The following is a 24,479-nucleotide window of genomic DNA, read 5'->3' on the forward strand; positions in this document are numbered from 1 at the left end:
CATTTTATTTATAGGAACTTAGTCTATAAAGTGCATAGCCGAGCATAGATTATTCTCATTAATTTATCTAATTTAAAATCTCATGAACACAAGCATATATCACTTAGTCTTAAGAGGAGACTAATGGCTAAAGCATAAACCATAGGTAATTTCGTTACCTAATTATGGGCTTTAATACACCTTAGAGCTTGTCTTGAATTTTTTTGGGATGCCACACATAACAGTTCTGTTAATGCCCGGCCAATTGCTGAGATGGGCAATCTTATATGAAATGACGTCGTTTTGCATTGAATCAAGAATATTTGAAAAATTTTCTTTCTTTTTTTCTTTAAAATATTTTTTCTTTTTACTTCCCATTATATTGTTCATCTTTATCCCCTACCAGTCACAAGTGAGGGTCATAGCCCTTGCTAGATCTAGGCAAAAGCCGCCAACCACGAGCTAAGGTAAACCTCGCCAAATTTGGCAAGGCCGTAATGCCCTTGCAAGGGGTGGCTAATGCCAAGGTTGCCCTCACCTGTGGTCAACAATCTTCACAAACCATTGCCTAGACTCTAATGACCGGCAAAAAAGAAGAAGAAGATGAGTAGTGCATTTAAAAAAAAAGAATCCAAGAATTCATAAAAAGAAAAATTGCAAGATGACATCATGTCATTTAAGATTGTGTACGTCAATCGCCAACTATTATACATAGGACATTTGGTGCTGAGTAGACTGTCACGTCAATAATTTCCGATTTAAATTGATCTGATAAATTATATTTAAAATTATTAAAAGGTTTAGAATTACATTCGATAAATTAAAAAGTTTAGGACTTAATTGGTCGCCATACAATAGGTTTAAAATTTGTTGGACAACTCTCTCTTTGATCAACCACCATCAACCAACCAAAAAAAAAAAAAAATCAACCACCATCATAAACCATTAGGTATTGTAGCATAACTTTTGACTTCCATCTCCTCTATAAATTGCAAGGCCGACGTGAGCACGATTTCCACAACCTAGCCTCATCTGTATTCAGCTTCGAAATCTTCCATTTGAATATCTTTCAGTTTTTGAGAGGAAGAGAGTGGGAAAATGGCCATCTTCACGACTGAAAATCACCAGGTGCTTATTTTTGGAGTTCTAGGTACTTCACACACGTTATCTAACTAATTTCTCTTCTGGGAGAAAATATTAGATGATCCCGGAGCGCCAAGTTAGCGTGCGTCCCGACTAATGAGAAAGTGACGTGTGGCTCCACATGAGCATGAGCGGCCCCACTGGTTTTTTTTTGCACAAAATATATCATTTTTCCTTTTCTATTTAAAAATTTACTGTCATTGACAGATCTTTTGCTGCTTTTTTCTCTCTCCTCTCAAAAAATATTGGATCGTCCGGAGCGCCAAGTCAGCGTGCACCCCAACCAGTGAGAAAGTGACGCGTGGCTCCACGTGAGCACGAGCAGCCCCACTAGTTTTTTCTGCGCAAAATATATATTATTTTCCCTTTTCTATATGTTGCTGCTTTTTTCCCTCTCCTCTTTTTTGGAGTAGGCCTGCACACATTAATGGCGCTTTCCCTCTCCTCCTTTCTGAAGAACGAATGCCCTTACGCTACAGCTTCCCTTCCCTCCTTTCTTTCCTTCTCAATTCAAAATTTTAGGTGAGAATTCGCTCTCTACGTTGCGTTGCTTCTCCGGCCTGCTCCGGGGCTGGGTCATCTCCGCTCTCTGGCCCAAAGCACGTTGCTCCTCTGCCTTGCTCCGGCACTCGCTCATCTTTGCTCTCTGCCCCAAAGCTCGTTGCTTCTTCGGCCTACGTTGTTGTGTTCCTTCTCCGCCTTGCTCCGGAGTGGTTTCCCAGCGCAAGACGGTGAGGAATGTTCTTGCTGTAAGTCGCAGACTCCAAGCGATAAGAAGTTCCAGCTCTCTCCGATTTGGCTTCGGATTTGCTACGTTCGCGGCAAACTCGAAGTAGCCTAAACAACATCAGGGTGATTGTGGTCGAGTTGAAGAAACCAAACTCGAAGAGTCCTTAAAAGTTCTCCTCGCACCATGTAAACTAGTAAAATGTAAATAGGTGCCTTGCAATTGAAAACGTTTCTTTATGGCCAGTGTTGGGCTAATCAATGTTCATCTTGTATAATCTATTGTATTGACTTCAAGTTGGTTTTAAAGTGACAGATCCTTCATGTCATTGTTTTGTGGTGTTTATCGTTTATACCTCAAATGATGAACTTTTATCCCAAGATTGAAAATTACAACATCAACATTGTGTTGGAGACTACTTGCTGAATCTCTACTTGTGACAGATTCTATCTCTGTATCCATCCATTAGGTGGAGTCCAATTGAGCTTACTACTTTGCGAGGATATGCTAGACTTGTTCAATTGGTGAACTTGAGAATGTCGAGTTCAGGGTACAGGTGGTTCCCAACTAGAAAAGATGATGAAAATGGATGTGTAGACCCAACCTTACTTTTTGGTATACAGATCTCCTGCGTGCATAATGAAAAGAGAAAGTAAAGAGGAGTGCAGGAAATTCATGAACTAAGTCAACATGGGAAGAGCTCTCTCCAAATGAGCAAAAGTAAACTTTAATACATTAAATTCTTTAAAAACCGAATAGATACAATTGTTTTACAGAATGCTATATCCTAACAAACACAGAAATTGTTGCAAAGTTTTTTAACAACACAATCACAAGAAGGAAAAGTTCAAGAAACAAAAAGGACTTCGTGAACTATAAGGAAGCCTTTTCTTTTCTCACTTCTCAGCAAACCGTGCTTTGTTGTGGAACATCTCAAACTCTCTCTTTTAATCAGCGAAGTAGAGGGGAAAGAGGATGAGCACTCGTTTTATAATGTCTCTTCACTCCTTTCGTCCTCCGATCCTCGCCCTTATTCAGCTTGGAAGCAGGTTCCGACAATATGAAGCGAAGACGCAAATTTTCAAAAAGAAACAAAGCAAGAACTTTCCAAGGCCGTATCCGACGGGTATGGCTGCGCAATCCTTTACATCCCCAAAACCCAGAAAAACTGTGCAATTACTTCTGAAGCTGGAGTATCTTCCTAAACCAGAGTGTCGCTTGAGATGGAGAGGTCCGCTTGAGGCGAAGCGCGGATGTGCACAAAACCAAGGGACACAGATCACCGCCACCTCCTCCTTCCCCACCACCGCCACCATCGCCCTCGACCCCGCCATCCTCATTGACGCATCCACCCCATTCCCTCCAACCTCCTCGTCCATCTTTACGCACGACGCCTCCATCATTTTCCTCCACTCGCTCTCTCCACCTTCGTCGCTACACATGCCGGTCCTCCTTCCATCTCCTTCACCAGCAGCTGATCACGGCAAGCATTCGCCGAATCAACTAACTATTATACCGACCAAAAAAAAAAAAAAAACACTCACTATTATGAGCCGCAAACATAGCAAATCCAAAGCCGAATCGGAGAGAGCTGGAACTTCTTATCGCTTGGAGTCTGCGACTTACAGCAAGAACATTCCTCACCATCTTGTGCTGGGAAACCACACCGGAGCAAGGCAGAGAAGGAACACAATGACGTAGGCCAAAGAAGCAACGAGTTTGGGGCAGAGAACGAAGATGAGCGAGCGCCAGAGTAAGGTAGAGGAGCAACGTGCTTTGAGCCAGAGAGTGGAGATGACCTAGCCCCGTAGCAGGCCAGAGAAGCAACGCAACGTAGAGAGCGAATTCTCATCCAAAATTTTGAATTGAGAAGGAAAGAAAGGAGGGAAGGGAAGCTGTAGCGTAAGGGCATTCGTTCTTCAGAAAGGAGGAGAGAGAGCGCCATTTATGCGTGCAGGCCTACTCCAAAAAAGAGGGGCAACCGATGACTTTGTTTTGACACGTTTGTCAACCTTTGGATGATTGTTGTCGTAGGTATTATCATATCCATCATGGTCTTTTTGGCCCCAGTGTAAGTTTTTAACTCTTTCTCACTCCATGCACACTAACAAATATAAGGTTTAGGACTTATCTAATCTTCTTTGGCAGGCCAACGTTCTGTAGGATATGCAGGAAGAAGTCAACTGAAGGGTTTGAATCAGTTCCATACGTGGTTTCTCTGTTCAGCGCTATGCTTTGGCTGTACTATGCATCCCTCAAGTCTGAGTCCAGCGCTTTCCTGCTTATCATGGTCAACTCAGTCGGATGTGTGATAGAGACGATCTACATCGCTCTCTACCTTGCGTATGCTCCTAAACAAGCCCGGGTCCGTAGCCACAGCGTTGTTCGTGAAGAAGACACCTAATGTATTTTAATTGTTGGAGAGTGGATACGCAGATGATGACACTGAGGCTGCTGTTGCTGAATTTCGGAGGGTATTGTTCCATTCTTCTTCTGTCCCACTTCTTGACGAAGGGATCGGCGAGGGTCCAACTTGTTGGGCGGATTTGCGTTGCGCTCTCTGTTGCAGTCTTTGCTGCTCCGCTAAGCGTCATTGTAAATGATGCAGAAGCTGATCGAGTTTTCTTTAGCTTTTGTTTGAAGCTACTTCCTTCCCCAACGCTAAAGATAAATAAAAAGAAGACAGCATCAACTCAAAAAAAAAACACGCGCGTGGAAACACTCTCTTCCATTTGCATTTTACATAGCAGAAGCAATGAGCATGCCATCTAGGAGCTGCTGGAAAACAAAAAGTCTCATCGGGCATATGAGTAACTTAGACGCCTGTCAAACTTGAGATGGAGTGGCCACTGGTCCGTTATCAGAATCTTCAATAAAGATGATGAAGTCATGCCCTTTGCAACTTTGTATATCAGAGCTCAGCTTTCCAACACTGGTATCATTCTTCTCCTCCTCCGTCACAACTTTATTTCTCTTCCTGTATATGGCATGCAGCGCCATCTGAAGCACTCCAAAGATGACTCCTAGCACGTTTGGACCCTATGTATGCACGTACACATGTTAATATTGTTCAGTCAGGGGAACGAAGATAATATTGCCACAGCTCGCCATCTTGATTTTAACAAGTAGATGAAAATGCATACCGCGACATACAAGTCCTTGAGGAATAGGCCATATAGGAGCCATGTCACAGCACTGAGCATGAGGAACGACGACAAAGAGAAGGGCATGAACTCCACGCTCTTGGTGCATATCACCATTCTCTGCACACACATATGTAAACTCACGTACGTACAATTTGTGTGCCACATTAATATGCAAGACATGCGTTCTCATGCAGGAAAAAAGAAAGGAGTCACATAGAAGTAAATTACAACGATGCTTAGCGGAGCAGCAAAGACTGCCATATACAGGAAGAGAGTCATCTTTGGAGGGAAAGCGCCATTAACATGAGTACGTGCATACATAGGGTCCAAACGTGCTAGGAGTCATCTTTGGAGTGCTTCAGATGGCGCTGCATGCCATATACAGGAAGAGAAATAAAGTTGTGACGGAGGAGGAGAATAATGATACCAGTGTTGGAAAGCTGAGCTCTGATATACAAAGTTGCAAAGGGCATGACTTCATCATCTTTATTGAAGATTCTGATAACGGACCAGTGGCCACTCCATCTCAAGTTTGACAGGCGTCTAAGTTACTCATATGCCCGATGAGACTTTTTGTTTTCCAGCAGCTCCTAGATGGCATGCTCATTGCTTCTGCTATGTAAAATGCAAATGGAAGAGAGTGTTTCCACGCGTGTTTTTTTTTTTTGAGTTGATGCTGTCTTCTTTTTATTTATCTTTAGCGTTGGGGAAGGAAGTAGCTTCAAACAAAAGCTAAAGAAAACTCGGGATCAGCTTCTGCATCATTTACAATGACGCTTAGCGGAGCAGCAAAGACTGCAACAGAGAGCGCAACGCAAATCCGCCCAACAAGTTGGACCCTCGCCGATCCCTTCGTCAAGAAGTGGGACAGAAGAAGAATGGAACAATACCCTCCGAAATTCAGCAACAGCAGCCTCAGTGTCATCATCTGCGTATCCACTCTCCAACAATTAAAATACATTAGGTGTGTTCTTCACGAACAACGCTGTGGCTACGTACCCTGGCTTGTTTAGGAGCATACGTGAGGTAGAGAGCGATGTAGATCGTCTCTACAGCACATCCGACCGAGTTGACCGTGATAAGCAGGAAAGCGCTGGACTCAGACTTGAGGGATGCATAGTACAGCCAAAGCATAGCGCTGGACAGAGAAACCACGTATGGAACTGATTCAAACCCTTCAGTTGACTTCTTCCTGCATATCCTACAGAACGTTGGCCTGGAAAAGAAGAATAAATAAATCCTAAACCTTATATTTGTCAGTGTGCATGGAGTGAGAAAGAGTTAAAAACTTACACTGGGGCCAAAAAGACCACGATGGATATGATATTACCTACGACAACAACAATCCAAAGGTTGACAAACTCGTCAAAACAAAGTCATCGGTTGTTGTTCGATAGTAACTAGAAAACAGTTGGATACCGTGTGCAAAGTACCTAGAACTCCAAAAATAAGCACCCAGGGATTTTCAGTCGTGAAGATGGCCATTTTCCCACTCTCTTCCTCTCAGAAACCGAAGATATTCAAATGGAAGATTTCGAAGCTGAAAACAAATAAGGCTATGTTGTGGAAATCATGCTCACGTTGGCCTTGCAATTTATAGAGGAGATGGGAGGCAAAAGCTATGCTCACGTTGGATACCTAATGATTTATGATCGTGGTTGATTGAAGAGAGAGTTGTCCAAAAAATTATAAACCTATTGTATGGTGGCCAATTAAGTCCTAAACTTTTTAATTTACCGAATGTAATCCTAAACCTTTTAGTACTTTTTAAATATAATTTATCAGGTCAATTTAAATTGGAAGTTGTTGACGTGACAGTCTAGTCAGCACCAAATGTCCTATGTAGAATAGCTGGCAATTGACGTAGACAATCTTAAATGACAAGATGCCATTTTGCAATTTTTCTTTTTATGAATTCTTTGATTCTTTTTTTTAATATATTATTCATCTTTTTTGTTCGTCGATCATTAGAGTTTGGGCAATAGTTTGTGAAGATCATCGGCCACGGGCAAGGGCAACCTTGGCGTTGGCCACCCCTTGTAAGGGCATCACAGCTTTGTTGGATTTGGCAAGGTTTACCTTAGCTCGTGGTTGGTGGCTTTTGCCTAGATCGCAAGGGCTATGACCCTCACTTGTGACTAGTAGGGGATAAAGATGAACAATATAATGGGAAAAATAAAAAGCAAAAAATATTGTAAAGAAAAGAAAAGAAAGAAAAATTTCACATATTCTTGGTTCGATGCAAAACGACGTCATTTCATATGAGATTGTCCATCTCAACAATTGGCCAGGCATTAATAGAACCGTCATGTCAGCAATTTTAACCTAAGCTGATATAAAGGTTAAAATGTTTAGGACTACATTAGTTAAAATTGGTAAGTTTAGGAATAAATTCATTACTACAAGATAAATTTATGATTCTTTAGATAATTTTCATGTTAATTATGTGGTGCAATAGGTATGAACTTATCACATCATTTAAAGTATCCGTTACATTGATGGCCACGATATCTTTTAATATTGCAAATGGAGATGATGATCTCGCCTAATAATTGCCAGTGACTTGATGTAGTAGGTGAATGCGCGCCCGTACGTGACGCCAGCACCTTATCTTTTTTTTTTTTTTTTTTTGGCCCATGGGCCAGCACCTTATCATGGTATAAAGATTCGGCACTTTCTAGGACTCAAAAGTCACTTATGATCACGTAACCACTCCCGTTGAACTTAAGTTAACATTGCCTAAATGGAATTTAGATAAAAGGATTTTTATGTGCTAATTATACTAAAATTGATTGACGTAATTGATATATCAAATGATGTAATATTATATTTATCCACCCTGTTTCACTTATTTAGATGCATACTTATAATTTGCTATGCCATTTGGAATATCAATTCTGCAAATCACATTCACATGTAGCTTAGCTGTACAAATATCAATTAGATACACCTATAATGATATATTTAATCAATGTGAAAGGAAGTAATTAGGGGACAACATAAGTCACTAATCAACATATGTTTTGTTATACGAGGGCCACAACTTGGCAAAGTGCATGTCAAACACTGTCCTAAGGTAATTTAATCACACACAACCATGTCTTAAAGTAAGTGATGTTTGTATTTTCAATAATTGAGTACGATAACGTACCATGTTGTCCATGCCTTTAATGGAAAAGTACTAAATTTTTTTAAAACTTATTGCATTTGTACCAATTCAGTTTTAAACTTTTTAATTGGGCTAATGTGATTTTAAACATTTTCACATTGATACCAATTCAATTCATTTGACTAATTTAGGCTGAAAATTACTGATGTGCATGTCGGCAAGCTGATGTGGTGTGATCAACATTGATATTGATATTTTAAATAATGTTTTAATATTTTTTTGAATTTATTGAATTTTTTTCCATTCCCCCTTTCTTTTCCTTTCCTTTTTCTAGTGGCCATCACTAGCCACCGCTCACAGCCATGGCTGGCACGGTCACATTTGCATGGCCAGGCAAGGCCCCTCTTGCTAGATCTGGCGAGGTTGACCCTTGCCTAGGCGAGAGCAGCCTTGCCACGCCTCGCTAGGCCTCACTTGGGTGAGGGCGAGGGCGAGGGCAAGGTCTGGTGAGCCCGACAAGCCTTGCCTTGGCCATGGTGAGGCCGGTCTCGATCGGGAGGTTGACCCTTGCTTAGGCATAATATTGATTTTCCTTCTTATTATCATTGTTTTGTTGCAAGAGATTGATTATATTGATTTTCTATGTAGACATGTCTTAATCCACATTAATTATATATTGATGTTATATATAAATATGTCTTCATTGACATAGCAATCTTAGATACTTAGAAAGGGTCATACTAAATAGGGTGTAGCCTACATTTCTACTTGAGTGAAAAATTAAAGAAAATAATTAATTTACAACACTTTATAAAATCATTTGGCCATTTAGAAAAGAATGATTTAGTTAAAATAATTGAGGGGCAAGTGTATTGAAAGCACCAAAACTTGTCACGAAAGTATAACGGCGTTCTAAAACTTTCAAGAAATATAATTGAGTCATAAAATTTGTTAAATTGTTTTAATTAAATCCTTCTGTTAATTGCACATTTTAAAAGTTGTAAAACTTGATTATACTTTTGCAATAAGTTTTAAGACTTCCGGTGCATTTATCCCAATTATTAATCAAGAAGAAGTGAGAAATTTTTTTTTGCGATACTAGCATATTGAACTTAGTATTTAAGTAAGAAATGCTGAATTTGCTGCAAAGAAAATTTCTTCTGACCCTTACCTATACCAAGAAGTTATGTTCCAGGAGCAATTATACATGACTGTATGTTGGTCATTAGGATATGTCGAATGCATTAGCTTGTGTTAAAATTAAAGAGCCTGGTACATTCTATGAAGGTCTCACGTGGATCGATGCATACTCTAAATGTCGAAGGATAGGGATGAGTCAGGGTTCCCAGCTAGGCCTCCACGTGGCCAATTTGGGCAATCGTGTGTCCGTCAAGGGGATAACCTTCGATCCATCCATTCATGGAGTGACGTCTTGCCATCCCCACCCCAACTTTTCACATAACCCTCCGCCAAAAATGGGAGACAGGTCGTTTCGGATCGATCCGCGTCTCCCTTTCTCGCTATGAATGCCGAATCATTTCGGGTCTTTATATCGTTTCTTTTAGCTAATCAAGGCTTTAATTCAATGGTAATCGTTGCGCCTTGTCGGGTAGCACTTTTTTGACCGCGACATCAGCATTAATCTTGTCGCGGATTGCATCCGTTCGTAACACGCGTCTTATGCGAGAACATGGAGTAGTATACTCTTGACATATAAACTCTCCTCCCAGATTCGTTTGATGGTATTTGCGATTTAAGTTTCGTGCGCTAAATTGCTGAGAGCTCTCGATGCGAGTAGGCTCGGTTCGAGAGTTGAGTGTGGAATTACAATATGAGATGGCCACTTGATGGGATAAGAGCTCATAAGAGTAACAATGATCCGACAATTGTGGAATCATTGGTGTTGTTATATATTTTATTATCAATTGGTATATGCTTTGCTTTTGGCTTTAGTTATTTATGTGATCTCTTTCTATAGTGGGAGAAAATTGTTTATAAAATCTTAAATCTATTACACTTTGGTCAATTTAATTATAAACCTTTTAATTTTATCAATTGAGTTTTATAATTTTTTGACAATTTGTCTGTTGAGTTCATTTTGTCAATTTTTTTACATGGCATCACTAGCACAAAAATGGACAACTTTTGTAAATTTTTTTATTTTTCTTTTCATTTTTTTTCATTTGCTATTTCTTAAAGTGGACAGCTTTTATAACTTTTTGACAATATGCCCATTGAATCTATTTTGGCTTTGTGGTCTCGTTGGCTGGGGGCAATCCTCACCTAGATCTGGTGAGGGCTTCCGCACCCTTGCCTGCAGTTGACAAGGTGATGGCCTTGAGTGAAGCCTTTGTGGTGGGGGAGGATTGTTAATGAGATGACCCTCACCTGCACAGGAAAAAAAAAAACCAAGAAAAATAAAAAATAAAAAATAAATATTTTAGTAAGAATTACAAAATTGTTTTCTTTGCCATCATGTAAAATGACTGGTATCTATGTCATCGATAATCTAATTAAAATTGGCCAAATGAACTCAATTGAAAAATCGTCAAGAGATTTATAATTCAATTAGCAAGATTCTCAAGGCCCGAAAAATATTAATAAAATTGAAATATTTAAAATTGAATTGGTTCATGTGTAATAGGTGTAGGTCTTTTTAAAGAATTTTCCCTTCTATAATGATTTTGCACGTGCCTGTGTGAATGTTCTGATGGGGAAGAGTATCATTGTCCAAATTAATGGAGGTGTCGTCATTGCGGAAAAAAGGTTTTAAATTTTGAAGCAACAGTGGGGACGAGGTACATCGATTATTGAAGTAACACACTTTGCCACAAATCCATTACAAGGACATCTTTTCCGGAACAACAACACCCTGATGTTATCTACCAGTCAACGCTGGTCAAACATTGCAATTCGTCATCAAATGAAGTTCGGAATTTGGAATCATGTACTATGCTCGAGTCGAAAACTATAGCCCCTAACAAAGCACTTCTTTGAAATGAAGGGAAAATGATAAGAAAGGGAAACTATGCTTCTTGACATTCATATTTGATTGTAAGTTAACTCCCTTCCGACATGAAACATCTCCTTTAGCAAAAGAGAATTGCAGTCTGGAAATAAGTGCTTAGACGTGGGGACATGGAGTGCGTAAATGGGCCGCCATTACTGTTTGCAAACTGTCAGGATAAGTGAAAAGATTAGGTAACCGTACCGTTAGATTCCAAATCCAAATGGCGGGTTCTCCTCCACAAATTTTTTTTTCAAGGAAACGTGTTAACTTTTTTAACTGGTTTCCTTTAAAAAAAAAATTAAAATTGGAAAAACACGCTTCAAAGTTCCATGAGATTCCTTCACATGAGAAAAGAAAAATTAACATAAGAAAACACATAATTTTAGAATTAATTGAATATCAAAATAGAGATACTTGCAAGTGGAATAATATATGCAAAAAATAAATAGTTAATATCATTAGAAAGATCAATTTAAGTTTTTTGTCAAACATGGAGAAAACACAAGAAATATTAGTTTTGAGACTTATAATGAATTCAATTTTTTTTTTTTTTTTTTTTTTTTTTTTTTTGCATTTATATGAGTTTACTAGATCCAATCATGCAAATTAGAATCATGTCCAGAATCTCACTCAAACTTCTTTAAAAAATGCCCCCAGCTTTTGTGGAAAAATCTAGAGTTTTTTGTTTGTCTCCCGTTAAAAAAAATGAAGATATAAATTCTACTAAGGCGAGTCACACTAGAAATGAATCTAGAACATCTTATTTCTGTTCAAAAGGAAATGCTTAGAACAACTCTAGCAAAGTCTTATTGAATTTTAAACTCTCAATGGGCTTGTGAAGTCTTTTATGTCAATAAGAAAATAGAGCAAAATAGGGGAAAGATGCGATTGGTCATAAACTACCCTTAACCTTTTTCTCCAAAATGATAAATTTTCTTTGCCTTTTTGAAATTTTCTTTTTGCTGATTAACCAAAGCTCACATTTATTCTAAATTTGACCTCAAAGTCAGATTTTGGCAACTGTGCATTCACCTTGAAGACGGACCTAAGACGGGAGTTCTCACTTTTGGTTTCAAAGTAGTCCTTTCTTTGTTTCAAAAGGCTATGAGCTGCATCTTTGAGCCAATTATGTTTAATGTAACGGTTTACATTGATGACATATTACTTTATAGTCTTGATAAAGAATTTCACTGACTTCTCTTCAAATAGTTTGTAGAAATTATAAAGATATATGGAATCGTGCTCTCTCAAAGAAAGATGAATATTGTTAAGACGGGAATTAAATTTCTAGGTATGTGCCTTAATTAAGGTACATACCATCTAGTGCCACACATTGCTAAGGAATTATTGAAATTTCTTGAAGAAGATTTCACGACAAAGCAAGTTTAGTAATTTTTTGGGATAATCATAGAGACTTTATTCAAAATATTGCAAAACTATTGATTCCATTGCAACTGATGTTGAAAAAAAAAAATCCTCCACCTTGAGGAAATACTCAAATTAGGTTAGTTGCCTTAGGTATGCTATCCTACAGTAGGCAAACCTCAGGTTTTTCCCCCCCCTACATTTGTTTTGTTTTATATTTGTTGAAAAAGCAACGTAAGACTTCACGCTAACACCACACCACTATCTAAGGGTGACTAGTCAGCCACATTAGTAGTTTCATCTACTATTTTAATGTAATAACTAATTTGAAAAAAAAAATATTATGGTGTCGTGGTCCTTTTCTTCTTTAGCTTCCACTATAAAAGTAATTAAAGGTGTGTATCTTATAAAGTATATATTTAAATTCTTCCACAAGATTAACCGGTTGCCATGAACTTGTGCAACAAATATATGGACGGTGATTATAAGTAACAATACCGTCTTCTTAATTAGTAAGATCACATGTGGTTGATTTGTGGGTCATTGGTCTTGGTGGTAAGGCCGAGTGGCAATATACAATGCACGTGTATTCAATTGATGAATCATGTAACCTAACATCAAGTTCTATGTTTTATAATAGTTAGATGTTAAACCACCATTTTGTCTAACGGCAGTTGACAAAAATCTTACAAAATCTCATATTGTATCAGACTAAGAGATCTTAACTTCAAATCTTTCTGGACCTCCGTTTGTCTTCCCTTGCTTATTGTCACCATTAGAAAATTCAAATAAAAGCTAAAAGCTTCTGTGCAACTCTGACGCGTTACAAATACATTTTTCCTAAATTGTCCTAATCATGCGAGTTTCAAAAGTAAATATATAATTCAATGAGTCACGATGAAGGGCCCAAGGGCACGCGAGAATAACTAAGTAGCGGATAGAGGCCTCCAAACGAGGATGTAGTTAGGCGGGGCATCCCAATCGGACTGGGACTCTCCACATCTTGCTCAATAATATTTACCAGAATTCATGTCATTTCATGATTCGTGCCAACCTTCGTACCGAACGGTCGTGTCCGTACGTGAATTGTCGTGTCCAACCTTATCATACACGAAGATTTATAGGGAAAGACAACGACCAGCCCACCAATGTGCTTAGGTTTGGGTCTTTTCCTTCTCCTTATAGTTGCCGATAATGCGTTGCTTTCTTGTTGCGCTAATTGGATCATATCTGAAGCAAATCTTCGAATTAGTTCTATGAGAAAAGACTTCACTACAAACTGGGCTTTCCTACGCGCGAACTTCGTCAAAACGTCCATCTTTGTAAACCGCCAATACGAAGCTTGATTGAAGAAAGTTCTCTCCGCTGAGGGTGGAAGAAAATATTGCCTTAGCAAGATGATAATCATCCCCAAGCTTTTTGTGTGAGTCACCATAAACTAAGTCAAGTTACTTGTGAGCACGTAGCTCAGCCTCAGTTCGATGATATATTACTCGATCAAATCAACTTTTTTGATCTTGAGTTGAGCTCAAGCTACTCAAATCTCATGTTGAGTCAAGCTTAAGCTTGCAATTATAATTGTGATAAAATCAAACATAGGGATCCTAAAGTTACACAGTGCATCCACACATACACGAAAATCCAAGGAAGATATTCGGGCTCTATGAAACTCTAGAAGATCGAGTTTCTTTAAGCTCAAGCCAAGCTTGGTAAAACTCTATTATCAGATCAAGCTCAAGTCAAGTTTGGAGCGCCGACTTACGTGCCCTTCAATAAATTACACATTTCCAAGATCTTTTTTCCCAACATTTAGAAATGCCGTCCATTTTTACTCAAATACTGTCAAGAGTGGTGTCGGAAAGACTTTTGGTGGCTTATGTGCACTAAATGGTGCTAGATATGTTATTTAAGGCCATCTAGGCACTTATTAATGCCATCAATTAAGTCATTAAATCGCTGTGACCAGCAATAAGGGAAAGGCTGGAAATAAAATGCTGGGGGCATAAGAACTCTGCTGTAAATTGTAGTGATGACTCGACCCAAGCTTGGCTCAACTCAACTCGATCGGCACCCAAGTGCCCGACACCAAACTATTGAAGTTTCACAGACTGGTGAGTACTCAATAGACAAAGGATATTCCCTTAATGTTATGAAGCTATGCCATTCTTAAAAAGTGTAACGGGCTAGAACGAGAGGCCCGGATGGAAGTTGTGCCAAGCTTTTGTATCCGGTAATCTCGTGCCAGATGATATGACTCCCTTACTAACACACAGAGAACGAGTATCCATTTGACTTTTATCGAAACGTTGCTCACTAAACGACGCCGACGATGATAGGCTTGATTATTTGTTTTCCAAAGAGTGGGCTTCTCCGCTTTTAAAGGAGGTAGATCATGACAAGCATCTTTGACGACGGATTTCAATTCAGGTCACAAATCATGATCTTTATAGGTGAGTCGAGGCAAACTTGCCATTTCTAATTTGAGACATAGCGACCTAGATAATTATTTCTTTTTCGAAATACGGATCAAAGAGACAGTAGAATGAGTTCATTTACGATAGGAACGAGATCAGAAAGATTTTAATTGCTAGACAAGACATTGCAATTCCAGAGCACCTATGCAGGCGGTGTTAGTCACCATTTGCATATACAAGTTACGACGCGTGCATTAACTACATAGACGAAAGAACTAAATTAGCTTAACTAGCTACTCGAAAGACAACAACAGAGGCATATGCAGCGACTTAACCCGTGTCAAACTTCACATGAACTATTCGCCACTGGTCCATTATCGGAAGATTCCAAGCTTATCACACCCTCGGATACATCGTCTTTCCGCTCCTTGACCTCATCAACGTCGATGATGCTGTCATTAGAGGCGATATTGTGACTTTGAGTATCGGCAATCGGCTTTGCACCACCGAAATTATCAGGTTCCTCCAAAACCATCACATTCGTCTTCCTATATATCAGATACAGTCCCATCTGAAACACTCCAAGGATAAAACCCAGTACGTTTGGAACCTATATAAATAATCATACTTGCGTTAATGAATGTATATCAGAAAATAAAGCGATATCTAAACCGTAGTCTCCACGACAAACTTTTTCTTTGGGTAATAGAAAACACTTTTTAGCATAATTTTTAGTATTTGCCGAAAGTCGATGCATACCGCAACACGGATGTCCTTGAGGAATAAACCGTAAAGGAGCCAAGTCGCAGCGCTGAGAGTGAGGAAAAATGAGAGAGAGCAGGGCATGAACTCTACGCTTTTGGTTCGTATCACCATTCTCTGCACAATATTCGTCGAAAATAAACGCCATGCGAAACTTGTCTCACATCACTCGGTAGCAATGTGCATGAAGAAAAGTATAAACAGGGAAAACTAAAAAATAAAATAAAATCAAGAGTTACTTCAATTATTCACCATAACACTTAAAGGAGATGCGATGACGCTGACGGAGAATCCAGCACAAAGCCACCCAAAAAGGTGGACCCTGGTTGATGCCTTTGTTAACAAGCGGGACAAGAGAAGAAAGGAACAAAACCCTCCAAAGCCCGTCACCATCAGCTTCACTGTAAATATCTGCATGAATGCATCCATGCAAGCATTTATCATTAAAAAACCTCCTTTAACAATGTATGCTGTTACATATCGACCAGGTAAGAATGGTGACAATATGAATATGAGATTGAATAGGTAAGTTCGTACCTTGGCTTTCTTAGGAGCATAAGCAAGGTAGAGAGCAACGTAGATGATCTCTATGACACATCCCACTGAGTTGACTGTGATGAGAAGGAAATCATTGGACTCAGAGTTGATGGATGCATAGTATAGCCAGAGCATGGCGCTAAGCAAAGAAACCACGTACGGAACTGATTGAAACCCTTCGGTCGAGTTCCTCTTGCATACCCTATAAAATGTTGGTCTGCCAACATAAGCGAAAAAAGGATTGCAAGAACCCTATTAACCACTCGTTCATGTTCATACTTCCAGACCCTCCTGTTAAGCTAAACAAAAAGTTGATCAAGAGGATGAACTTACACTGGGGCCAAAAAGACCACGAAAGATATAAGATTACCTTGGACAAAGAATTATAAAAAAAGATGACAAATGAGTCAGTCCATGGCCTTACGAGGGAATCAATATCTTGATGAGATAGGGGTTAGTGATGGCACAAGTATAATATGCATGTTAACCCCAGTTTGAGGAAGATACTAAGTGAGATTACAAGTTAGATCATGTCAAGCCAAAACTATATACCTAGAAGGCCAATAGCAAAGACGATACTTTTCAACAAAAAGTTGCACTAGTGCCTGAAACTACACCTGGTGTCCAGAATGCTGCAAGGGCAAAGAATCATGCCTACTCCTCTTCTCCGCTTTCATAGACGAACGTCGTTTAACTCGGAATATCTCAGTATCAGAGTCATCGCTATATTGACCAGAAAATGGCCTCCTCGCTGAGTCGTGGAGTCTATCCTGATCAGCACTCGTGCAATCATCATATGACAAAGAGGAGACAGACGATTCATATGCATTGCGAGACAGATTTTCTGAAAGTTTGTCAGGGTTAAGAATTGGCTTCTCAAAAACATGATGCCCGGCATTCTGCACATGATATTACCAGAATAAACATCAGAGAGCTGAGACCTAAAAAAAGTTCAAAAGTCATGTTGTACCACCAAAAGTCACAAAGCAAGCTTATCTGTGACTTCCTAAACTATACATTATGCGAGATAAAAGATGCGGCAATTGATATCTGAATCTTACATTGTCAATAATAGATGAGCTTTGAGCCAGCATAGAATTTGAATGAGTTGGATGAACTGAGGAGAGGCATGGTTGATGCATTTCAGGTTCCAAATCTCTTCTTCCATAATTAAGTTCGGGTTCTCTCTCAATACAATCCAACTCTGGTGACTCGTTAGCATCTAGAGAAAGTGGATGAATGTCACAATAAGGGATGTATCTCTCGTTATAACTGTCATCAAATAAATTTGGAATATAAAACAATTCTTTATCACTGCCTTTATCCCGACGGATATCGTCCAAAATCTGCTCATCCTGCTCAAACCTCTTGGCTGCTGCCTCCAGTTCTAATATATGATCCCTCACTAAGATTGTATAATTGCTTCCACACGGAGATTTTATTGATTCAATATCTGAAGAAATCATTGAAAATTGCAATAAGCCATTTAGAATCAGAAAACAAGAAAGAGGAACTCATCAGCCAAAAGCAATGATGAAGAAGCAAAGAGTACCATGACGTAGGCAAAGGAGATGGAGATGACAGGCACAGTTGATATATGCTACATAGCAGTCGCGCTTGCATAGACTACATATAACTGTTCCATGTGAAACTGGTATTACACCAGAGCATGCCCTTGATTTCGTTAAGCCCCAGCGAGCACAATGCTGAAAGCGCATCAGCTTCACAAAAGAAATCTGCATACTGCGGTGTGACACCAAGTGTGCAGAAGAGTAGTCTAAGGCTGCGCATGGTAACCTTCCCTAGCCCAAGAATTTCTATTCTTCTCTTCCCCGGAACAAAAAAAGAATAGAAACCTGTTTGATAATGGCAACTTAGTTTTTTGTTCCCGGGAACAAAAAGTTAGTCCGGGAATGGTTTTGGAATAGAAATGAGAAGTAAAAAAGTTGATTCTTGTTCCCGAGAACAAGTTTAAGAAATAAGTAAATTTTTTTTTTCTTTTATTATTCTCTTGCTAACCGCCATTGACCGCCGTTGACCGCCGCCCGTCGCCACCACCCGCCGCCGCCGACCGCCGCCACCGCCACCGCCACCGCTGCTGGCCGACCGCCGCTGCCGCCACCGCCGGCCGCCGCGCCGGTCGCAGAGGCCGACCGACTGTTGCCGCCGCCGGTGGCCGCCGGCTGACCGTTGTTGCCGCCGCCGTCGGAGGCCGACCGACCACCCGCCGCCGCCGGTCGTCGCTGGTCGTCGCCGATCGCCGCCGGTCGCCCTGGCCGGACGCCGCCGCCGCCGCACGCCACCGCCGCCCGCCGACTACCGCCGCCGATCGCGCTGCACGGCCCATTGGCGCCGGCCGCCGGCCGCGGGGGCGGTAGTCGGCAGCGGCGGTCGATCGGGCGGCGGTGGCGGCGTCGGGCGGTGGCGGCGGTCTCACCGGAAAAAAATAAAAACAAATAAATATAAAAAAGAAACTGTTTTTTACCAAACACAATTCTATTCTTTTTCTATTTCTAGAGTAAAAATTTTGTGTAGTTACCAAACGGGTTTTTTTACATAGAAATTGTTCCCTAGAATAGAAATAGAAAATAACTATTTCTGAAAAGAAATTGTTCCCCGGCCAAGAAATGTTATCATGCGCAGCCTAAATCTCCAAATTCTCCGCTTGCATAGAGAAGCATTGCTTCTTTACAGAGGAGCTCTTCATGAGGTAGCAATGGAATCCTGTTTAGAAGTGCATAGCGCTTGCTAGCTATGGCTCCAAGAGGAAACCAATCACCAAGTGCAAAGTTCACTGCCTCGCCACAATTGAAACCTAAATAGTTGCAGACCTATTAGTGCAACTTGCAAAATCAAATGAAAGAAAAACCATACAAGATTAAGCTAAGAGTTCTTTTTCTCTGCTCAATGCATGCATCAAATACGTAGGTGCAAACATGCACATGCACATGCACGAGCACTTCCACGTGTACACACGTGCGCATGTCCTTGAGGGAGAGCCAGGGACACAACTGTCTAATTATGCGTCAAATCAAGCTAAGTTATTACAAAATCTTACCATCGCTAAATCCTGCATGATATGCTCGTGGGAACGTTACAACAAACTCCCCAGGCTTCTGAACTGCTTTGAAGACTGGGACGTCGTGTTCTAACAAAATATTTGGGGGAAATAGAGTTGCTTTTCCCAAAAGTAAGTCAAAAGCCCCATCCTCACCATCGGCAGATAGAATATCAGTGGTATAAACATGCTCCCTAACTACCTTTTCGAAATCCAAAGCTGCATGACCGGGAACTCCATACCAAGTTTTAAAAGCTCCACAGTGGTGATAATTGATACTGCAAGCAAAAGGTGAAGAAGATGCTAGTAAAGGGGCAAAAATTCAAAAGACGATGCTCAAAAAACTAAGGAAGGAGTTATGCCAAAATGCTGGAGCATTAACCATTATTTATACCTGTACAAGTAGTGATCTTCCACGTGCCATGCAAACATACTAAAGAGCATTCCAATGTAAAGCATGGGATCAGTCACTCCCTGGAATAATCACTATGCATGAGGACCAGAGGGTAATAGACATGACCATGAAAGAAGAAGGTAAGCTAAACTGGTACCGGAATTGCAGTTTCCAGCAGACGTAAAACAGACTTGGGCAGGCGTGAGAGATTCTGAAGTCAAAACAGAAATGAAGTTATGAGTGAAACTAGATAGACCAAGCCTAGAAGCATGCAGAGTGTCTTCAATCCATCAGGACACCAACTATATAAAAGAGCATGATGACTTGCAATACACAAGATAACTTCTGGCTCGCCAGCTGTGTCATCAAACACCACTAAATATGCTTTAAATAGAAAACACAGCATTAAGGATTAAAGAAAAAGATTAAGAGATAGCAAGCAAAAATTAGATCCTCACCTTCAAGTTCCATTTACTACTTCCGAGTTGATCGGTGTCAGAAGATGAGAAGGCACTACCGTCAACATCACAAGCATATTCAACAGCTTCCATCTTTCCGCAAGCAATTTCTTGCCAAAATTCCTTTTCCATGAATTTGGCTGGAAGACATCCAACACTTTGATATCTTCGCGAAAAAACCTTGTTTGCCATCTTCTCAAAGTCCCGAAAAGAATAATTCCTGAATGCAAAAATGTACTCGTCAGCAGAGAGAGTAACGGACAGAGGAATGATCAGGTAAACATTATTCAGCATTACAAGAAAAATGACCTTCCACTCATGAAAAAGGTGACCCTGTCATCAGAATCCCACTCAGCCAAACGAAGAGGTTGTACTCTAGTTTGCTTTTGGCAGATTTAGCCCAAGCTGTTGGATTGTCTACCACTTTTTCATTGGTAAACTCGTTGACTTACTTGAGCTTAAAAGAAGGGAATATTTTGAAAGAAAATATTGTTCACTCCAAAAAGACATCTCGATCAACATTATCAAGAAATGCTTAAACTTTTCTATGGCTTTGGAACCGATGCAAACTTAAGGCAAGTTTTCTTGGCCTCTATTCCCATAGAACTCTCACAGCAAGTTAAGAGATCCTTTCTCAACAAACAAATGAGAATTGTGAATATTCCCTTTGGAGAAATCCAACAAGAAATTCATCATTATCTTGATGATTTATGTCTCAGACGCCAAATGATGAAAAACTATATTAGAGACGATCGAGAACTCGATAGTGCCTGTTCCTGCTAGCTCTTAAGATCAAGTGCTCTAGAAAAAGATTGTGATGGTTCTTGCGGAAAATACTTCATAAAAGAAAAAAAACATTTAAAAAAAATACAAAGTAGGAAGATCCAAGCATACATCTAAGCATTTTCGAAGAAATAAAAAATGGCAATTTTTACGAAGATGGAAGAATTGTTTAGATAAGAAGAAATCAACTTGATGCTTCATTTGTGATAAGAAAGGTCACTTCACCAAAAACTGCTCACAGGCAAAAAATGTCATAATCATTTAATACATCATATTGAATTCGAAATTGGTGTCTCCCTTGAGAATGATGATATTGAATCATTGTATTCCATTGATAAAGATTCATCTAAACAAACTCTTTGTATCATGCATTGTTATCAAACTTCCAATAAAACTAATTCTAATTTTGACTCTGAAGATCTTTTTCATCTATCCCTAACATCTGTGGATGTGACATCCTGATTTTCAGGTTATGGTTTCGATTGGATAAGTTAGGCATTTCATCGACGCGACCATAGTGCTTTTATCTAAGATGGTCACTCATGAGATAAGTAGCCTATCAGGGAAAGCCATTAAGGAATTTTAATGCAATAGACTTGAGAATTCGACTAAGAATCGTCTACTCGATCATGCTCATCTTTAGAGGTCATTACAGTACAATTAAAAATCGATTAGAAATTAGAGATAGGTCAGTTCGACTGAGATATGTGGATAAACGTGGGTAACTCCATTAAATTGGAAAATTTTCGTCAACCGGCACTAGACTGATTTTTCTATCGTTTTACTACCCTATGTCTGTATTTGAATTCTCGAGATTTTCACAACAACCGAAAGTTGTCAATGTGTCGAAGAGGTACGTGTGGCTCGAAGAAAATCAATCGCAGGTCAATTACACCAAAAATTCTTAAAAGCTATCCGGTAGGTTAGGTCACGCTAAAACTGCGTCTGATTGAAATTAACCACGAATTTGAGTTCGACTTCAGAAATTGAAAGTTCTGTTATGTCACAATTAATTTTAGGAATGTCGACTCAGTCTCAGAAGATTTTTTTGCAAACCGAGATTTTTTGGGAAAAAGTCATTCTAGGGTCATTTTTGTCCAGAAAATGTCGGGGATTGTTTTTTATCGCAAACTTGGGAAACAAGTGGGATCAATTGGTGAGAAAAAAAATACCAATTGGATCAATGAGGTGTTGGTTGAATTTATTGAGACCGAATTGTGTTGAATTAAGAAGAAATCAAGGTCCAATTGAAAAGAAAAATAAGCAAATTCGCATGCCCTCCACCCACATGACTTTTGGACCCTCTCAAGCTTCTAGATGGGGGCAAATGGGTCTGAAAAAATTATAATAGAAGACAGCTATGGATGAGGATCAAGTTGAGGGAACAAAGGGATATGAATAAGCTTGGTGGCCCCCTCCATAAAGCAAATTGGTCTCCCTCTTCTCCCCCTCCTTGCTGCCGTCGAGATCACCATCCTCCTACAAATGGAAGATGGAAAATTCCAGCAAAGAATGAAAGCCCTCTCCCTCCTACGTCGCATTCCACCAGACCACTTGCGAGCAGCCATGCTCATCGCCATTCATCGCCCCGCCTTGCGCGCGCGCCACCGCACCTCACCGCACGATCCCGACATCTTAGTAGCCTGTTTGGCCGTCCCAGCAAGCTGTCTCAGCCCGTGCCGGAGCCATTTGGCCCACCTCCAACCATCATGAGTCCCCACCTTGGCCCGGTTTGGTCCCCTCAACCTTTCTTAGCCCGTTATCACCTTAAACAGAGCTTGTTTCCCTCTTTTCTAGCCGAAAACAGAAGCTGAAAGTGCGGGTATTCCAGCAAGGGTTTGACTTGTTTTGAAGGTGTTCCCAGCCCCAAAAGCTAAGCCCGCCTTCGAGAGAATTGAGCCTTGTTGCGTCCCCATCGATTTACATCGATCGGATCGCTGAACAAGTGAGTGTAACTCACTAATTCTCGCTTAGCATGTTAATCACACTTAGGGGTTGATTAGTTTAGAGTAAGCTAGGATTAGGTTGTTAGTTAGAATTGATTAGTGAAATTTAATTAATTATGAATGCATGTTAGGTGGATAGTTAGTGCAATTAGAGCCTAGATGAGCTCTAGTATTTATCTAGAGTAACTCGGAAATTTTCCGGGTCTGTCTCAACGTTCAATTAGGCTTTTTCGAACCTAAGTTGCATTTTCGGTATTTAATAATTAATTTCCATATTTAATTAATTAATTAATTATTTTCTGGAAATTAGATTGGGATAACTGGTGACTGAAATTTTATACTGATTGTGATGATGTGATTTGTTTATTTATTTGAGCTTGAATTTGTACTGATTTGGTGGGAATGGTGATTTTAGGAAATATTCTTAATTTTATTTATCTTTAGTATTTAATTGAAAATAACCGAGTGTCGGTTTACAACGCCAAAATTATTTTGGTAAACCGCATGAAATGGTGGGATTTATGAAAATGAAATTATTATATTTTGGCTAAGGCCAATCGTATACCCACACACGGCTATTTTATCGGGTATGATAAAAAGTGAGAAATTGTTGAAGAACGAATGTCGGCTCGATGACTCAATATGTCATCTCGAAGAAAGACGTTATATTATGTCAGCTCGATGACTAAGTATGTCATCTCAAAGAAAGACATTATATTATATTGGCTTGGTGACTATGCATGTCATCGTGGAGAATGAACGTTGGCTCGGTGACTGGGCATGTGATCTTGGAGAATGAACGTTGGCTCGGTGGCTCGGCATGTCATCTTGGAGAATGAACGTTGGCTTGGTGACTCAATATGTCATCTTGGAGAATGAACGTTGGCTCGGTGACTCGGCATGTCATCTTGGAGAATGAACGTTGGCTCGGTGACTCAATATGTCATCTTGGAGAATGGATAGTATTGACTAGAATGACCGGGGAGTAGCCTGACTAAATAGTCTGACTGACATGTAATCAACTAGGTCAGTTGATCGATGAGTCGATATGAGCAAACAATTTAATTTGATGTGACTCGATGAGGTTATGAATTGTGTTGAATTGTAGGAAGGAAACTGAGGTCAAGGTAAGTCCTCTGACTTGTGGTTATGCTTAGGTAGCCCTTATGGCGTATTTTCTTCCTAATCGAGTCTTAGGGGGGTTGAACTTACTGAGATATTGTCTTACTAGTTATTGTATAACCATTTTCAGGTCCTTAGATGATGTTGGTGGAGGATTGGAAGCCCTAGAAAGTTTGGAAAGATGGATAGACTAGAATTGGCGAATGGGTTTGACTAATAGGTCATAGGACCGTTCCTTTTGGAATGACCCGGCCTTTTGTAAATAGTCTGATATTGTAAATAAACTTGGTTGTTATAAAAAGGTTTGTTTGGTTTGAAAAATCAGTCCTACTTTTCTATCCCATTGAATTGTTGTCTGGGGATTATTTATCTGCTTTCGCATGTGTATTTAAAAATGAATGAGTCGGCGATACGTCTTGGGACATCGCTATTAAATCGACCAAGGAGGGATGGGTACGCGCTCGAGGATCGGGGCGTGACATCCCCGTTTAAGTGATATTAGAGTAGGTCTGTATTTGGAGTGATA

General features: G+C 39.9%; 3 protein-coding genes across 3 annotated transcripts; all 3 read right to left on the reverse strand.

The window, feature by feature from the left end:
• Positions 1 to 4,618: 4,618 nt before the first annotated feature.
• Positions 4,619 to 5,295, reverse strand: LOC120289544 (bidirectional sugar transporter SWEET15-like). Its single transcript, XM_039304594.1, has 3 exons — positions 5,224 to 5,295; positions 4,993 to 5,112; positions 4,619 to 4,888 (listed from the first exon to the last, which is right to left on the reverse strand). The coding sequence occupies exons 1-3, from the start codon at positions 5,272 to 5,274 to the stop codon at positions 4,676 to 4,678; spliced, it is 384 nt and encodes a 127-aa protein (XP_039160528.1). The 5' UTR covers positions 5,275 to 5,295; the 3' UTR covers positions 4,619 to 4,675.
• Positions 5,296 to 5,716: 421 nt separating this feature from the next.
• On the reverse strand, positions 5,717 to 6,599 carry LOC104427782 (bidirectional sugar transporter SWEET12). The gene is made up of 4 exons (XM_039305281.1): positions 6,429 to 6,599; positions 6,289 to 6,325; positions 5,995 to 6,211; positions 5,717 to 5,923 (listed from the first exon to the last, which is right to left on the reverse strand). Exons 1-4 carry the CDS (start codon positions 6,478 to 6,480, stop codon positions 5,717 to 5,719), a joined length of 513 nt encoding a protein of 170 aa, XP_039161215.1. The 5' UTR covers positions 6,481 to 6,599.
• An 8,634-nt stretch (positions 6,600 to 15,233) lies between these two features.
• Positions 15,234 to 22,465, reverse strand: LOC104430885 (lysine-specific demethylase JMJ706-like). Its single transcript, XM_039305282.1, has 16 exons — positions 22,358 to 22,465; positions 20,412 to 20,485; positions 20,103 to 20,322; positions 19,802 to 19,855; positions 19,645 to 19,724; positions 19,251 to 19,528; positions 18,837 to 19,007; positions 17,745 to 17,969; positions 17,254 to 17,645; positions 16,847 to 17,091; positions 16,745 to 16,770; positions 16,526 to 16,562; positions 16,193 to 16,409; positions 15,908 to 16,066; positions 15,653 to 15,772; positions 15,234 to 15,503 (listed from the first exon to the last, which is right to left on the reverse strand). Exons 1-16 carry the CDS (start codon positions 22,463 to 22,465, stop codon positions 15,234 to 15,236), a joined length of 2,676 nt encoding a protein of 891 aa, XP_039161216.1.
• Positions 22,466 to 24,479: the final 2,014 nt, after the last annotated feature.

This window comes from Eucalyptus grandis, chromosome 11 (assembly GCF_016545825.1).
Source record: "Eucalyptus grandis isolate ANBG69807.140 chromosome 11, ASM1654582v1, whole genome shotgun sequence".
Classification (NCBI taxonomy): Eukaryota; Viridiplantae; Streptophyta; class Magnoliopsida; order Myrtales; family Myrtaceae; genus Eucalyptus; species Eucalyptus grandis.

Coding starts and splice junctions, on each gene's coding strand:
- LOC120289544 (XM_039304594.1), bottom strand. CDS start 5,274: ATGACTCTCTTCCTGTATATGGCAGTCTTTGCTGCTCCGCTAAGCATC. Junction 5,113..5,223: donor CTGCTCCGCTAAGCATCGTT/GTAATTTACTTC, acceptor ATGTGTGTGCAG/AGAATGGTGATATGCACCAA. Junction 4,889..4,992: donor TCAAGGACTTGTATGTCGCG/GTATGCATTTTC, acceptor GTGCATACATAG/GGTCCAAACGTGCTAGGAGT.
- LOC104427782 (XM_039305281.1), bottom strand. CDS start 6,480: ATGGCCATCTTCACGACTGAAAATCCCTGGGTGCTTATTTTTGGAGTT. Junction 6,326..6,428: donor GCTTATTTTTGGAGTTCTAG/GTACTTTGCACA, acceptor TTGTTGTCGTAG/GTAATATCATATCCATCGTG. Junction 5,924..5,994: donor ATGCTCCTAAACAAGCCAGG/GTACGTAGCCAC, acceptor GTGGATACGCAG/ATGATGACACTGAGGCTGCT.
- LOC104430885 (XM_039305282.1), bottom strand. CDS start 22,465: ATGGCGATGAGCATGGCTGCTCGCAAGTGGTCTGGTGGAATGCGACGT. Junction 20,323..20,411: donor ACCTTTTTCATGAGTGGAAG/GTCATTTTTCTT, acceptor TTTTGCATTCAG/GAATTATTCTTTTCGGGACT. Junction 19,008..19,250: donor TCATGCAGGATTTAGCGATG/GTAAGATTTTGT, acceptor GCAACTATTTAG/GTTTCAATTGTGGCGAGGCA.